The sequence below is a fragment of the Calonectris borealis genome, chromosome 7, assembly GCF_964195595.1.
Source record: "Calonectris borealis chromosome 7, bCalBor7.hap1.2, whole genome shotgun sequence".
NCBI classification, from domain to species: domain Eukaryota; kingdom Metazoa; phylum Chordata; class Aves; order Procellariiformes; family Procellariidae; genus Calonectris; species Calonectris borealis.
Window position 1 is genome coordinate 2987343 of NC_134318.1, and position 16655 is coordinate 3003997.

Sequence of the window (16655 nt, forward strand, 5' to 3'; positions counted from 1 at the left end):
CCTTTCTGATCATAACCACGATCCCACTGACGGCAGGTCTATAGGCTACCAAAAAAATGGCAGCCTATGACAAAGCCCAACCCCACGCACACAGGTACAGAAAGTACGCACATAAAATCCACATTGCTCATTACAGCCCCTTCCTTTAACTATCTGCCTGTAGGACAGTTAGAAAAAATAGACTAGAGAAGATGGAGATTATTACAATAGGGGAGGTAACAATTTGGCAGTATGTGAAGTTCGGAGATGAAAGTGGAATAACATGTTAAAATAAAGAATACTGAAAAAATAGCAAAGGGTTAAAGAAACACAGGAGAAAACCAACACAAACAAGAAACAAAATGAAACTGATTGCTCAAACATTCACTGGGAAGTTAAAAGCCAAGATGTGAGGATGAGACATAACTGACATCATTTAAGCATCAGTTCAGAAAAATCTTTCTAAATCCTTTTAAATAAAATTGCTCCATACACACATTATTATCAACCTCATATTACAGCTACCTTAAGGGAACTCAAACCCCATGACAGCATTTGAAGTAATTCTGAATATAATCACGTAACTCCTCTGAACTCCCACCTCCTTCTTTTAAACACAGACAATACGTTGATTATTTACAAAGGATCAGCTTAATCTAAAGAGATGCTGTTCTCCAAAATACCTGAAGGCTGCAATTTCTTCCCATCTCATGACCAAACATTGCAACAGTTCACCGAATGGCATTTATGTACTTAACATGTGTGTAAATTTTGCCCACCTCAAGATAAAGAGATAACCTGGCCTCTCTAGCCGGAGATACATAGTTTAAAAGCTATGCTTTCCAAGCTGTGCAGTAATCACTTGAATCTTCATTTGCAACTGATCCATGTTTTGGGGAGGAAAAAAACTCACACACTTTAAAAGGACATTTTCTCCTGCAAAAGTTTTCATCTGAGGGCGAATAAAGTAATTTTAGGAAGTTTCACCTGCGATTGTTTTGAAGTTAACAACAAGGAAAATCGATGGGGGGGTTCTTGCACCCAAAACCGAAAGTTAAAGTTTTTATATGAAGAACTTGAAGACAAAAACTTTTGGCACACCTGGACAAGTTCTTTGCACAGTTGAAAATACATGTATCAGTGATGTAAATGTCAAAAGCATTTGTCTCATCACAGCTCTTCTCACTCAAAAACTTTAAAGCTGTTCCTGTGTAGAGCTGGGGGATCGGTTTTTTGCTTTTTTCTAAAGTAAAATGAGGTTGCTAGCATACAGCAAAGTGGAAACTTTTCAAGCACCACCTCCCCGAGGAGCTACTTGCTAAGATGCACCGAAGTCTTACTAAACTCTTACTTTCTGACCAAGCCTAGAAGTTAACACACAGCAACCTATTGTTTTACCTGTCACCTCTCGAGCCAATTCGAAACAACAAGCTCGGTACCAGGCAGCTCAGCGAACCCTGATCTTGTGAACGCTACCAGAGCCACACTTCACAGAAGCCGACAGCTGAACTCAGCCTCAGGAGGAAATTGTTGTATCTGTCCTGTTCTGCTTTGCTCCCCAAACCAAGCAGAGGTTTTGGGGGGTCTAATAAAACCACGGTAGTTAGATTTTACACGATACAGCTCTCTAGCGCTGAGCTCCAGAAGACTTCAAAGGAAGATATCCAGAAAGTTACCTCTTTAGAGAGCTGCACCTACATGCAGAAGGAGCTATCAGCTATTCTAGGAAGCACTGTCCTTTCCACCCGTAAGTGCCACCAAGACAGCGTTTATTAAAAGGCTAACATTCTGGAGAGCTTCTAAGCTGGAGAAAATAATCTTCTTACTGAACTGTATGATAGGTGTCCAATTAGTTTATTTCAATGGATATTTTATTTACATATCTTTGTCTGTCCCATCCTACCCCAGGCTTTACAGACAACTTCAATAATCAGTATACAATTTTTCAGCTTCTAGTATCACTTCGCACCAACATCAGGAAGCAGAATTGCTTGATGCATAATCCTTCAACTAATTTGAGGCATATTTAAATACTTATTTTTAATGACTGACAGATTACAATCTAATGCATTGCCTGGATTTCCATACTACAGTAATTTTTCCATTAATTGCAGATATTTAGAAACATATTCATTTAAAAAAAATAAAGCCTTAACAGCTCAGAGAATGAATAAATCTTCAACTTAGATTTCTGGGAAAAAAATGAGGGGTAGGAAAACCAGGACCTACTTTTCAACATCAGCTCACATCACCAAACAATTTATAAAAATTAAATTAGCCTAAGCTAACATATAAAGATCATCAAGGAATAACAACAACAAAAAAATCCCTTCTGTAACAAGAACAGCATTCTGCGTAACTAAATTTTCAGAGGAAAACGTTACACTTAAAAAAGTGAGAAACCATCACATTACCAATTGCTGCAATAGCTTTTTCAAAGTAATAAAGAGGGACAGTCAAGAAAAGTGAGGAAGCAAACAGAACCTGGGTGCCAATAGAGTTTGACACAAAAAAAAAAAAAAAAGAAAAAGGAAAATATTCATTTGGCAATTTCTTCACTGCGGACATTAATACATTAACAGAAAGCCTGCTGTGAATTACTTTTCGCTTTTTAATCACATGGTACAAGCTCCAGATGGGCTAGATGCCAAGTCATTTAAAAGCGTTCAAGTAATATGAATACATACCAGCATTTCATTTAACCTCACTCAGCTCCACTAAATGAAGTAACAGTGCTCTCAATCAGGCTTAATTGTTTTAAGAAATGTGCAAAACATCTCTAGCTCTGCTTCAGTACAGCAACAAGCCACTTTCACTCATAAGCTATTTTTAGAACTCATTATTTTGGAAAATACATCTATAAGAGCATACTTACAGATTGTATATCTTGTAATGGTTTTTATGCTTTGAATCCAAAAACCTTAAATAGAAAAAAAAAAAGGCATGTATTAATATACATTGCAATAATGGTGACCTTAATTTGCAGCATCATTAAAGCACCATTCAGCATGTGCAGTTCTGCATTCCAAGTCCCAGCTGGTCCTGCAGTGCCTCAAAGTCAAGGAGGCAGCGTGTTGCAAACCTCACTCATACAAATAATCCAGTAGTGTGAATAAGACTACTTATGCAACTGAGGAGACCAAGATCTGACCTGCAGCTGCAATATTTATTGTATGGACCAATCTGCACTGATTTCTAAGATACCTGCACATCAATATATTAAGCTGAGGACGGGTTGTTCACTTTTAAAGCAGAAAGCACTGATTACACAAGGTATCTGTAAACACTTACTTCAATTTAATCATCTATGCTAACTGTTTTGCCACGGTGGCATTTCCAATGAAAAAAGGCAGTTAAAATAACTTTCATATTCCAGTTAGAACAGCCAGAATCATTTATTTTAATACCAGGTTTTTAAAATGGCCATTATTTGCCACTGAAGACGGAGAACAGCGCCCGATGATATTCTGGGTTTAGAAAGGAGGAGGAAGACCACTATACTTTTTCACACTCATTTCATTTTCATGCTCACTTTGTAACAAAAACTTCCCATACAAGCTTCAGAGAGCCAAACTGCAAACATGATTCATCAAAATTGCCGTGATTATATATGATGTGTCACCTGGCAATGTTCAAGAAGAAATAACATACAAATGTTTACACTTAACATCATCAACAGTGTGTATCTGCACATCAGGCAGAAGGAATTTAATTAGCCATGACAGAACATGCTGTTCAAATTGAAAAGAAACACTAGCTGCTAAAATCCTGGAAAGCTCAAGCAAAAACAAGCTCTGGTTATCAGTCATAATATTCCAGAAGAACCTAGAAGAACTCTGTGGTTAAACCGATGCGTTAAAATAAGAACAGATGTGAAGGCTCCTTGTGCAGCATTGAGTATGAGATTCCAATTTGATCGGCAAAAATATTTCACGACCCCCCCCGGTGCCCCTGTTGGCAGACTTCGAGAGATTAAGGAAGATGGTGGACATGGCGATTTGCTTCAGGAGATGTCCCCGCTTGTTTAAAACACGCTGGAGAGCAAGGAGAGCTGACTCCGCTTCTGCCAGTAATATCCACAAAGCTGAGTATAAGCTTTCATGCAAGGATTTTTCTAGGGAGAAAATTCCATCCAAAACCTCTCAAAGCATCAGTCACAGGAGACAGCCAGCAGTCCAGGTCGTACTCCTCATACAGCATTAGCATTGAATTTGTCAGGATAGCAGCTATTCAGAAAAAGCCCACTGGCGTATCCTGGCTCAATACCAATTGCTCCGGAGCTCAAACACATTGAATTTCTGCATAAAAAAGCTCTTGGAAAAAAATTCCACAACAAAAAGACGACAGGAGCAGATGAGGACCTGCTGATTGCTGCATGATCACATTTTGTGCATTATCCTTGTTTAAAAATAGGGGGCAACATACATAACACTACTTTAGGATCCAGTCCCCTACACTTAATTTACATCTCTCCATATCTTAATTTGGTTGATTACACTTTTAGGTGATCACTACTCCTTTTGATCAGAGTGTTTATGGACAACTTAATAATTATATAGTCATTCCCTTTCAAAAGTCTAATTTACACATATCTACATACTTAACCAATAAAATATATTTTCCTTCATACAGAAGCAAACGAAATCAATGCTGTGAATGGAAGAGGGCCTTCAAAGACTACTGTCTATTATTATTTGGATTACTCCTATGTCGTCATTTATTCCAAATCCAGCCTTTGCCCCTATCCTACAATTTCCAAAGGTGGAGTCCATCAGGGACCACATATTCCACAGAGCAGATGCAATGTCCACATCAACTTAAAGAAAAGGTGGCTCTGACTGCCGCTAAAGAAAGGGGTAGATAGTTTGAGTTTGTGAGACAGCCCTTAACTGTCCCAAAAGGACAGCAAAAGCTTTTTCTTATGCACAAGCTGTGTGCAATGATACGATTAGAAAACACAACTTCACGCCTCTGTTAACAATTCTAGCAGGGACATACACACTCTGCAAGGGTATTTACAGATTGCTATGCTGACCCTCACCAATACGACCAGCTCTGGAAAAGGGACTTCTCCTCGCTACCGCGTGACAGAACAAGGTCACTTCTGCAAGCCTGGTCAAATCCAGCCTCTGACATTTTCAGTACTATTCGTGGATAGCGAGCTTCGTCACGACGGTTAAATATGCAAAAACGAAACCCCCTCAAACTCATCTGAAGCTAACTGCAGCTGCCTCCAGACAACTGATTCTCAGTTGAAGGTTATGATTCCTCCCAGTGTGGGAACCGAGGAGCTGTCTCAACTCATTTCTGTACAAACCTGGATGCAAACAACTACCAGTGAAATTCAAGCAGCGCTAATTCTGCCTGCCAACGATTATGAGAAACTTTCTGTGGCATCTCAAACCCGGGAGCAGCACGCACCTTCTTGCCCAGATACACCTACTTTAACTTCACTGCATAGCCATGCCCCTTACTGCGATATCCACCCATCCCCAAACATCCCGTCTCTCAGACAGCTACTGAACTTAGGACCTCAAATGCCCAAGATCTCAAAAGCATCACGCATGACTTAAAAAAATCAGAACTTAGGATCCTAAAAACACTAACATTTGGCAGCTTCTGCCAAGTATTTAGTTGTTAATGCAACCTCTCACACTACGTTCTCTAGGCAGGGTGTCAATTAAACAAATTACAACGATGCTCCTAAAACACCAAGTACACCTTCCACAGCGGTATCCAGCAGTTCAGAGTAGGGAACTTTATTTGATGTTAAAAATTACAACCTGTAGTTTTTTTAACAAAATGTGCTATAAGGCATCACTAGCAATAACGAATTTTAGCTGATTTTTCTCCTCATCCACAACTATTGAACACAGCCAGATGTAAAAGCCTTTCTCTAAACTCACCTATATTTACTACTTTAAATCAAAATTAACTTATCAAGCACTTAATCTGTTGTTTGAAGAAAGGATATGGGCAAACATATTCTGAAATGCCATCAGGTGTCTGAGGAAACTCTCAACACCATGAACAGAGGCACGGACTGACATCTTTCTAAAAGCAAAGAACCTCTTTTTACTCCACCAGAGTTTACTGAAGTCAATTTTTCACACTAAAAAGCAGATTACACGCATTTGAGATCAACCCAGAAGAGCAGCCTGGCCTAAAATTCTTGAAAATACTATTTTCGTTGTTTCCAACATTTTTCAGGAAAGCTAATAAGACAACATCTACGAGATGCAAAAATCTTGCCATTTCTACGAGTCAGAACACACATCCTTTCCTCAGCAGAACATAAATGAGTGCAGAAAAGGATACTTACGATTTACAAGAATAAATTAAGGAAAAGAAAAATAAAACCTTACCTTACTACATCATCAATGTTGTTCCGGTATACTCCTTCAAGCCTCTCTGCAGGAAAACCCATAGCAATTATGTTTGGATAAATATCTGAATGTGCAAGTTACGGAAACATTTGTAAAGCATGTGAAATTTCTACAATAGCGTTAAATGGACATTAATCAAACGTTAAACTGTATCAAAGTCAGAGCAACAACTCCGACTGACTCCCATATGTGAACAATTCAGCTTTACATATGCAGTAATAAGGGATCTTTTCCAAAAAAAGCTGAGAAAAAGGGCGGTGGGGGGAGGGGGGGGGGGACCAAAATCAGGAGGGAAACTTTTGAAAAAACAGTACTTTGACCACAGCCACTATAACAGAAATCTTACATCTCAAACAGATAACTTATTAGAAGTCTATGCTATCGGGCAGCTGATGGTTAACATCGATTAGGAAGGCAATCGACTAGAAAGGCAGAGTCAAGTAATCCACTTCTGTCCTACATCATCTCATTAGAATCACATAGATGCTACATACTGGTCTTTCTCCACAGTTTGAGTGGCGTATTAAATCCAATGGGAAACTATTAAAAGTCTCGTGTGACTAAATTGTAAGATGTTCCAAATTAAAACCCATGTTCAAGTCCCCAGTGAGCCCAAAATAGGTATACCACACAAAACAGCAAAACAAACAAAAAAGTGCACTTCAGGCATGCAAGCCCTGGCAAAGCTACATAAATGCTAATGTTTTTATCACTTTCCATGATTCCTACATAACAGATCACTAGAGTAGCTGCTAAGGTAGCTCTGAAAGCCTAAATGTAAGATATTGCAATAGATGGAAATGTACAGATCTGAAAAGGATTATATATCTTGTTTATTAAAAAAAAACAATTCCTCACTTCTGGAAAAATATTCTAGTTTCTTATTCTGAACTACCTATAATTAATTTGCCAAAAGCAACCTGTAATAAAAAAAACTTAGGAAAAGTACCTCTTCGCAAAAACAAATTAGCGCTAAGGAAAAAGGCCAAATGATAAAATCGTAGGTCTACATCTAGAGCTGATATAGTAAAGAATTCACAACAAACTGCTAGAAAATGACTGGTATTTATTTTCCTGGTGGTATAATGATATATGGATTGTTTTTTTTCCAAAAACAGAACTCAAGAAAAGAAAGTACTCCCAAGTTTTAAACGTTATTAGAAATGATAATGTAGTGAAGCAGCTTCACTGAAAAGCAAAACAGAAATGAAACTAGCAGCTCGAAAACAGACCATACCCTACCGCATTAACATACTCCTCCTCAAACTAATTTTAGAAGGAGTAAGTACAAAGCATGATATGTTTGAAGCTGGCCCTGCTTTAAACAAGGGGGCTGAAACAGGTGATTTCCAGAGGTCCCTTTCAACCTAAATTATTCCACAACTGTAAGAATCATTTTTTATGGTTAAAATATAACAAAGCTCCAAAGAGTAATCATCAGAATGGAAGACACTGCAGCAGCTTCCAAGATATTAATATTCCAGTTACTTGTACACAATGAAAAGCCTGAAGTAGGATACAAACTACTTTACTCCATCCTTGCAGAATTCCCCCAAGCCTAAGTCTTCACAGGGAAGCAGCGTGCATTTACACAGTTAACTAGAAGACTCAAGAAAAACATTAAGAACTGAATACACGGAAATAACGTTTTCTACTCTCAAAAAAAGAATTAGCATTTACTATGTTGTAATCCAAGTATTAATAGACATTGGTCTGCTTGGACTATTCAAAAGATGATTTATGCAGACAATGAGAAAAATATGAAAGCTTTTGAGAAATCCAAACAAGTATCTCTAGCCGCCTTAAATACAGACACTGAAAGGGGCTCACATCTGGTTTCCAAGTTATTCTGTACTTGCCCAAACCCTAAAAAAAGCTTATCTGGAAAAAAAAAATTAAGTTGCTTAACTTTCAGAGCTTGTGATAACTTCAGATACTACCAAATCGCATAAATCTCAAACTTTGAACTTCACTCTGAATGTATTTCACTCTGCAAGCAGTCCACACCTTTTTGTTAAATTAACAAAAGGTGCTACATAATTCGCCATGTATTTACTATTTTATCAGTTACTGCTTGCCATAAGCAGAAGAAACTGGTTATAAATCATGTGTACCTATTAACAGTGAATTACCTGACTTCCAGCTAGAACCCCCCATCACTCCCTCCTCATTCCTGATTTCAACCTGATTTCTACCTACTGCCAGTTCTAGCATTTATACTCAAAAGCACCTTCTTTTGCATCCTGCTCTGAGCAGCAGGGCTATATAAATTACCATAGCTAAATAATCCAGTGTATTAGCCTGCTTTCCACAGCACTTCTCTGTAGAAGACAAGCATTCAGGCTAGCAACAGGAGTAAAATAAATTCATTTTGACATACCACATCAAAACAAAACTCAGTTTCAACTATAGTATCACCCATGAGACAGATGCCCAAACTTCACCAAATTACCATGTAACTTGCTCAAATTTCTATTTGCAATCGTGAGCTTTACTACACATTTTTTTCACGCGTTTCAGCCTGCAGTTTATGTTCAGATGCTTTTCTTCTGCTGTTGGCTTTTCCTCTCTGAGAGGCTAAGAAACAAGATACTTTCCAGGATTCCCAGCTGGTGCAAGATGGAAGCGAAGCAGACAGACACCCCAAGCGAAGGGAACAGAACATCTTAACAGCAGCGTTTCCAGTTTGCAGGCTCACAGACTTGTCCAAACACCAGAGCCTCAAAACACGCAGGCAGAGAGAGATAAAAAGTTCCAAAATAACCGGGGCGGTCTCACGCTTTTGCAAAGCCCGATCCCCTTTTGGCTCCCGCATCTCATGTGACCACCCCTCTCCCCTCCCTCGCTCCTCAGGGGTGATGCACGAGCCGTACGTGCACAGCTCGCACGCATTTCTTCTTTTAAATAGGGATAAAGCCAGCAGAATTAAATGCTTAAGCTTAACTCTGCATCATTACGGGTGCATTTTTAAACCCCGAGCTGGTATTGCAAAAGGTGTTCCACAATATGCCAGTAAGTAAAGAAAATGGAAAAAGACCTCAAATGGGGGGGGGGGGAGGGGAGGAGAGTATGAATCAATTTACTGATGCTGATTCAATAAAAGTGTTGTGTGCTCTGGGGTTTTGCAACCTGAGAGCACAAATACTGAAGTGTTGCTGAAAAACAAATATCCAACAGTGAGCCGGGGGGGGGGGCTGTTTTTAGAACAACATGATTGTTTTTTAAACAGGCAAGCCAATTTCTCCCCCATCTAAATATAAGCATCCTGAAGTACCTTACTTATTATCTCAAAGTATTAGACTGGAATGCAATTCACACACCACTGCTGACTCACTCTTCTGTCTGCAACAGGTCTGGCCTTAAAGGACGCCGGCCGCAGCGAGCAAACGACACCCTTCACGGCACACATGCAAGGCTGCAGGCTTCACCTGCACCGAACGACAGCAAGCGACAGCTATGACAAATGCACTCGTGTTGCTGGTGAAAATCATTTTATGTCTTTTTAAGACATGCTTCTGACAAGCGTGCTGAAGAAGCACGTTGCTTTGAAACTCTTTTGTTGGTTCAAGCAACTAAAGAATGCCTTTTGCTTTAAGGAGCAACGCAAGATGGAAGAACAGAGTGGAAGTGCTGTTGCTGTTTGCACAGATGATCTAAATCTCTGAGCAGAAATAGCAGTTTCGTCACTTAATTGAAAAAGCTGCCATAAAAACCAAGCTCGTCCACCCTTTCCTCTCCTGCGACAAGATGCCCCAAGGTCTGCAGCAAGTGAAGGGGATAGTTGTTACTGCATTGGTGCTAGCTTGCATTTTTCCTGATGCTGGGGAACGAAACAGTCCTCCTCAGGGACAGTCTGTGACCACTGCATGGTTATTGCGCAAGGGTACGGAGCCAAGCCAGTTACGGGAGCAACCGTCCACTGACTATCATCTTCAGCAAGTTCTTCTATCACCAGCCATGCTCAACGGTTCAGAGACACGGCTTTTCACACCTCAGTTAATTTAACATTGATTTCCAAAGCTGAAATTAAGATATTCGCTACCAAGACGAGATTTTTTACAAAGGAGCTTGGAAGCTGGGCTTACATTCAAAGCAAGAATTCTGAGTCATCATGAAATTAGTAATGATACTGATAATTTTAGAAATCTGGAAGAACTGATGATTTAAAACATGCAACAAGTTCATTATCAATCCCAAGCTTTTTTTTTTTTTTAGACAGGCAAATGAAAATGGAAAAAGCCTCAGCCATTTATTGAGGCAGTTCTACAACACACGCAAAACAAAGTTAACCAAACTGTCTAACTACCAAAATTTGAAATGGGCTTTCTAAAAAAACGTTTTTTATTTGGTAAAATAAAAACCTGCCACATTTTGCCAAAGTAGCTCTTTCCTAAGAAACCCATTCCCAGAAATGGTTTCCTCAGTTTTTAAAGCACTCATTCCTTTCTCAATCTTGTAAACATGGAGGCTGGGATTTTAGTTAACGATCATAATTAAAAAAATGCATGAGACAGACTCATGATACACAACAGCAAAACATTAAAATGCCATCCTCTACTCAAGTTCATACTTCTTACTAACTACAAAACTTCAGCTTTCAAATGAACGAAGACGACACTACCCTATACCCAAGGAACCTTAAAATAAAAGCACCCAATAATTTGCTAAGTTACCAAAGGCCACAATGAAAAAGCGATGCTTCGTCAATACTGAAGACATACCAAAGCAAATAATCCATACGCCACTTCAGAAACGCCTTTGCTCTAATGCTGTTCGTGGATTTAACAAAACACTGTTCTTAAAGCCTGAAATCATTCCCACATGCTAAAGATGATAGTCTTTCCAGTTGCTATGAGAAAAATCCTGTACCATTATGCAAATCAGCAGTTATAATCGCTTTCAAAAATAGCTGTCTATATATTCACATTATGCCAAGATCAAATTAAAGAATATGCAGTATACTCTTGAAATTTTATATACATATAGGTATAAAAGCAAATTTGTGCTGGTCCTATAACTGATTCTGCTCACAAATTCAGCCTTTTTCCTAATCATGGAAAGCGGCCAAAAAATCATACCGAAATATTTACCAATTCTTAAGTTCCTAAACAGCCACCAGAAAGTTGCAAAAATAGACAGCTATAGCCTTTCTTGCAATGATCAACATTCTCAATATCTAGAACGTGAGTCATTAGAATTTCTAAGTAATTTTATTAAGTCCTATTTCAAACAAAGCATATAATCCCTTATCCTCGCTCCACTCATGAAGGCGGCTATAACAGAAAGACAGAAAGCAAATGACCTAATCTTCCTATTTTATAAGCATGCTAGAGCATGCAGTGCTTAAGAATCTACATATAGCTTTACTTTTTAAACCCAACACTGACAACAGATTTGAAATCAGAACGCAAATAAAAACCAACTTTAAAACTATTAGCCCTTTACAACCAAAGGCTTCAGGAAGACCTACCAGGCATTAGGCTTCATCTGTCTTTAAAAAGGGAAATTTAAAACAAGCTGAGTGTTCCTGAAGCTGTGAATGATGGTCACTGTTCAAGTCATGCTTTGGAGCTAAAAACTTACTGCAAAACCTGAAGCTGACACGTGCAAATAAAAGGACAACAGTCCATTTTTCCCGACCCTCAGTTTCCAGCTTCCAAATGTGAATCTTATTTAACAAAGAACAGATTTAAATTGGTGAATCTATAGCCTGATAAAAGCTTCACAACTGCCAGGAATGCAAATTTTCACGTCCAGTTCAGGCAAGCAAGGCATGTACTTGCTTTAATCTGCTCCTAAACAGCCCACTCCTCATTCGCGCGCAAGCTGCTGTCAGTTTTGCTCCACTACGCATCACCCATCACCCTCCTGGCTGCGGAGAGCCACAGTGCAAAGGAAACCAGCCTCTAGCACGGGGTGGCCAAGCTGTCAACTGCTAAGTCCCGGTTGATAGCGACACTGAAGAGCAGAGGAACAACATGACTTTGAAGTCTCTGAAAGTTGCTTTGTTGTCTCAGTTTGTCTGCAATTTTCAGGAACTCTGACTTCAGTAACCATGCAACGTGGTCTAGCAGCGCATCTGGCCCTACCAGCTATGAAATGTTAGCATGCTAACCTCAAGCCCTTTAACTCCAGCTTGAACAAGTCCGTATAGCAACGGCAAGAAAAAAAAGAACTGTTCTTGCTGTTCAACAGCTTGACAGCCTGAAGCTACAGGGGGAGTGTTACAAGAAGTGTCCACACTCCATCCTCAAACAGATTTAAGAGTCCTGACAAATGGCCAAGCTCTTATTAGTGCCATTTTCTTGACAGCATCCCTACCAAAAAAAAACCTAAAAGACATAAGAAAATATACCCAGCCAAATCTAGGAAAGTTTCCTAGCCTATATACTGTTTAGCCTATACACATGCATATCTTTTTTTTTTTTTTAATAGGCAGTATTTCCATTAGCCAGCACGAAACGCAAAATAAGTTTACTATTTTTCTATGAGTCTGGATAATCAGGAAGTATAGAGGAAATGAACAGGAAGAAAGTTCTTCAGAGCAAAGGAGGATTCCTTGTAGCCAGCCAGCTGCACTTGCCAACTCTACCATCTGTGCCTTAAAGAACAAGAAAAGAGACCAACTCAGATGTGGCTGAGAGAAACATTTTATGATTTAGAAGAAATGCATTTAACCCTTTAATGCTCAATATTTCAACTATTTTTGTTTTTCTTCTTCTTCTTTTTTTATTTTTTAATCTTTCAGCTTGTAATTTAAATGCAGCAACCTAGACAAGGAACAACAAAACTGCAGCTCCTTCATATATGGGAGGCAAACCTGTCCAGATGAGGTCATGGAGTGGACAACAGGTCTGGAGGGGAACTCAAATTCCCACAGCGTGAAGAAATAAATCAGAAGATGCTAGAAGATGATACTGCCAGGTTCTCTCGGGAATCAGCTACATCCTCAACTCACTTCCATCCCATAGCAGGGCTTTTGGACCTGCTTACTATATTGCGTTTGGGAAGGATTCCCAGAGCAAGAGTCTCTTCCCTTCATCTGTGAGGTGTATGAAATGCGTCCTGGAGCTCTCAGCCATATGGAGGCTTTGCTGAACAGCTAATAGGGTCAAGAAGATTGGAAAAAACCCACACATAATCTACATAGTAAGCAAGCACCGTTTTTTTTGCAAGACACAGTATCAACCTCATAAACCTCACAGCATAAATTAAAAAAACAGTCACAGAGAAGCATGAAAGAAGATGACGTCTACTCTACAGAAGAGCTTGTTCTGACAGAGACTGAGAAAAAGATGCCTTAAACTTCCATTTCAACATATTGGAATCACAAAGAAAGATAGGAAAGCATGCAGTTAGTAAAGGAAACACGAGCTTGTTGTGAAGAGCTGCAAATCCCTCTAAAATAGCCGACAATATTACAGGACACAAAAAAAGTGACCCTTCCCATTAAGAAAAAGCCAAGAGCAAACAGGAGCATAACAAATGACACAACAGCACAATATAATTGTATATTATTCATATACAATTTGACAGAAAGAACTCTTCGGCTGAGGAGTCAAAGATTGGGCCTCAATTCCTTACTCAAGTCCAGGTCTACAGCGCTGAACAAAACCCTACAATCCCAACAAGTTTCTAGAGGTGAAAACATGCCGAGGTCCAGTTAAGAAGGCTTTTTGTTTCTGCTCACGCTTTGGAAGAAGCCGCACCCCAATTTATCACACCTACCCTGGCACCCCAACTAGCTGCAGCAACGCAGAGCAGCCCGAGGCCAGGAGCTGCGCCGGGGCAAAGGACAACTGTACGTGCGAGGCTGAGCAGCTGTCCTCGAGATAACAGGTCTGCTGAGTGGATCTTCTCAGTAAGGAGGCAATGGATATGAGAAGCTTGATTGCCGCATCTCAGTTTGCGATTTCCGAAGTGACAAATTTACCTATTTTAACCCACGAACCAAATTCAACATGAACTCTTTCAAGGCAGAGTACGGGACCTCCCTGGTACGCGTTCTCAGCACGCTACCACGCTTTGCAGGATCTCCTTTAAAGAAGCACCAATGTGTACTTAAGCATATCCTAACCTCAAACGCCCACAGAAAAATACAAGAATTTTATTCAGTAAAAAGAAGTCAGCACAGAGAGTCACTACTTTGATATTTACTGACAGGAAGTGAAAAATGGCTCAGTCTCAACTTTTTGCAAGTCTGAAAGGACGTCCAAAACTTCCAGAGACAAGGGAATTTAAAATAGCTATTGGGCTGGAGGACAAATACGTCACACTAAAAAGCTTTGTAAAACATAAAAAATAGGATTTGTATGAACTTATCAAACCTTAATTTGGGGGTGGGGGCGTGGGTGATCCAAGAGAAGATAAAGGCAAGCAGCAAAAGAAGACATAAGGCCATCCTAATAAACCGTTTCTCAACCAACGAGCCCCGAGTAGATAACATTAGTTTCATTCTAATGAGACCTAGAGTTTTCCTCCTCTAAATATTAGTGCAAAAAAAAGGACATTACTTCTCTAACTCACCCACACAAGAAATTAAAGAATAGAAAATACACAACTACCTCTATTCTAGCCCCAAATATAGCCAAGCAATGCGATGAATTAAGCAGAGGCCTCTAAGAAAATTAATCATGCAATTAAAAGCTATTATACTACAGCTCCACAAAGGCAGAATTAAGTTTATAAAGACATTTCTTAAGCACTTCACTACAAAAAACTGGATATTAAGCAGTTTTTATGCACTGCTGCACGTTGGGCCTGTGAAGCTGGGACTTCATCTTTAAAGGGAACAATGCCAGCTTTTGCAATAGTCATCATCCCAAACACAGAGCAGTTGAGTTTAATTTTTTAGCTGCACAGTCAATTACCATTTGAATCACAGAGCCCACTACTTTAGCTACATTGCCGAAAAATCATTATTAAAATAACCTAGATTTATGCAGCATGATACACGGCTTAATTGCATGATTATTTACCTCCATTCTACAAAACTTCTTTTTTTCAGGGCCTCACAGGCGAAACGGTGAACGAGGCAAATGACGATAGGAGCAAAGAGGATGCTAGCTTGAATTAGAAACTGGAACAAGGTTTTGTTTACATCTGAAATATCAATCTGGGACTAAGACGCATTCAAAAACTAACAGCAATCTCTGAACACAAAGTAGAGTCAATCACCCGCAAAGCATTCGTGTTTCAGAAGAGATCCTGCTCTACAGGGCCACTTGCGAATGTTCCCATATTTTCAAATAAATTCCCTTCTTACTGTCCAGAAATGACCACCCCAATAACTCAGACGAATGCACAGACGTGCACAGCTTTAATCCCAAAAACCTTCACAGGAGTGCCAAATCAAAGGAGCCCACAGCTATTCTAGTATTTAAGATGAGGCATCAGGCACATCCAGCAATCACTACCCACAACTCCAGGCTATATCCCATTTACCCCCCTGAAAAAGCTATGCAATAATTAACCTTCAATATCCACCCTACATTAGGCACAGTAAATGAATACAAATCATGTGTAGCTCCGAGTTCCAGATTACTCGCTGGGTACTCGAACTAGAAAGGAGGTGGGCTTTAAAAGGGAGTTAGTTATGACTAATGACAGCAACTTTGGTCTGTAATGTAATTAAGGGATTTGACAGCTCAACTGCCTATTCCCTCCCTTTTCTTCCAGTTTGTCAGAACACAACTATTGTCCCTTAAATCATTATACAAGAATCATCTTCTTGTTTAAACATGTTGTAAGGGAAGACTCTAGGCTAAGGTACCAGGGGTATAATTTGTCAGCTTATGCAGTATTAATGTGGCAACAACATTAATCCATTAAAAATATAATTTCATTTAAGAAATTATTCAGAGATTCACAACTGGCAAAAGCAACTCGGTAGACAGAAACTTTACATATAAAATTTCAACTTTGTAGTTTTTACTTTCTGAAGTTTAGTTTTGGCATGGCTTTATGTTTTTTAGCACAGGGGTTTTTAACTTAATGTGTTAATAAAACACATTCTTTCAGTCATATTATTACTGAACAAATTATATCAATTGCTTCCACAACAAAGAGGATTTCAGTGTCCAAATCATCCTACAAGGAAGAAAACGGAAAATATAGTCACCTCTCTTCTGGAAGAAAATTAGAAAATTCTGTACTCCTCCACACAGTGTTTTAACACGTCATTTAGCAAATACTAGCTTTCTCTACAGCAGTCACTGTACTTCAAAACCTTTTGGTAATAAAAAAAAGTTCTTAAATGAGATGTATTAAGTGTAGCACTGGACAGCACAG

The 16655-nt window shown here is 39.3% G+C and overlaps 1 protein-coding gene across 4 annotated transcripts in view; it reads right to left on the reverse strand.

Moving 5' to 3' along the window:
* Positions 1-16655, reverse strand: part of PTEN (phosphatase and tensin homolog) — a 49383-nt gene that overhangs the window by 26702 nt on the left and 6026 nt on the right. For all 4 annotated transcript variants that reach the window (XM_075154058.1, XM_075154055.1, XM_075154054.1 and 1 more), the window contains exons 2-3: positions 6345-6429; positions 2855-2899 (exon numbers count right to left, since the gene is read on the reverse strand). In XM_075154058.1, coding sequence (XP_075010159.1) covers positions 2855-2899; positions 6345-6429 — 130 coding nt within the window. The remainder of the gene's footprint in view (positions 1-2854; positions 2900-6344; positions 6430-16655) is intronic.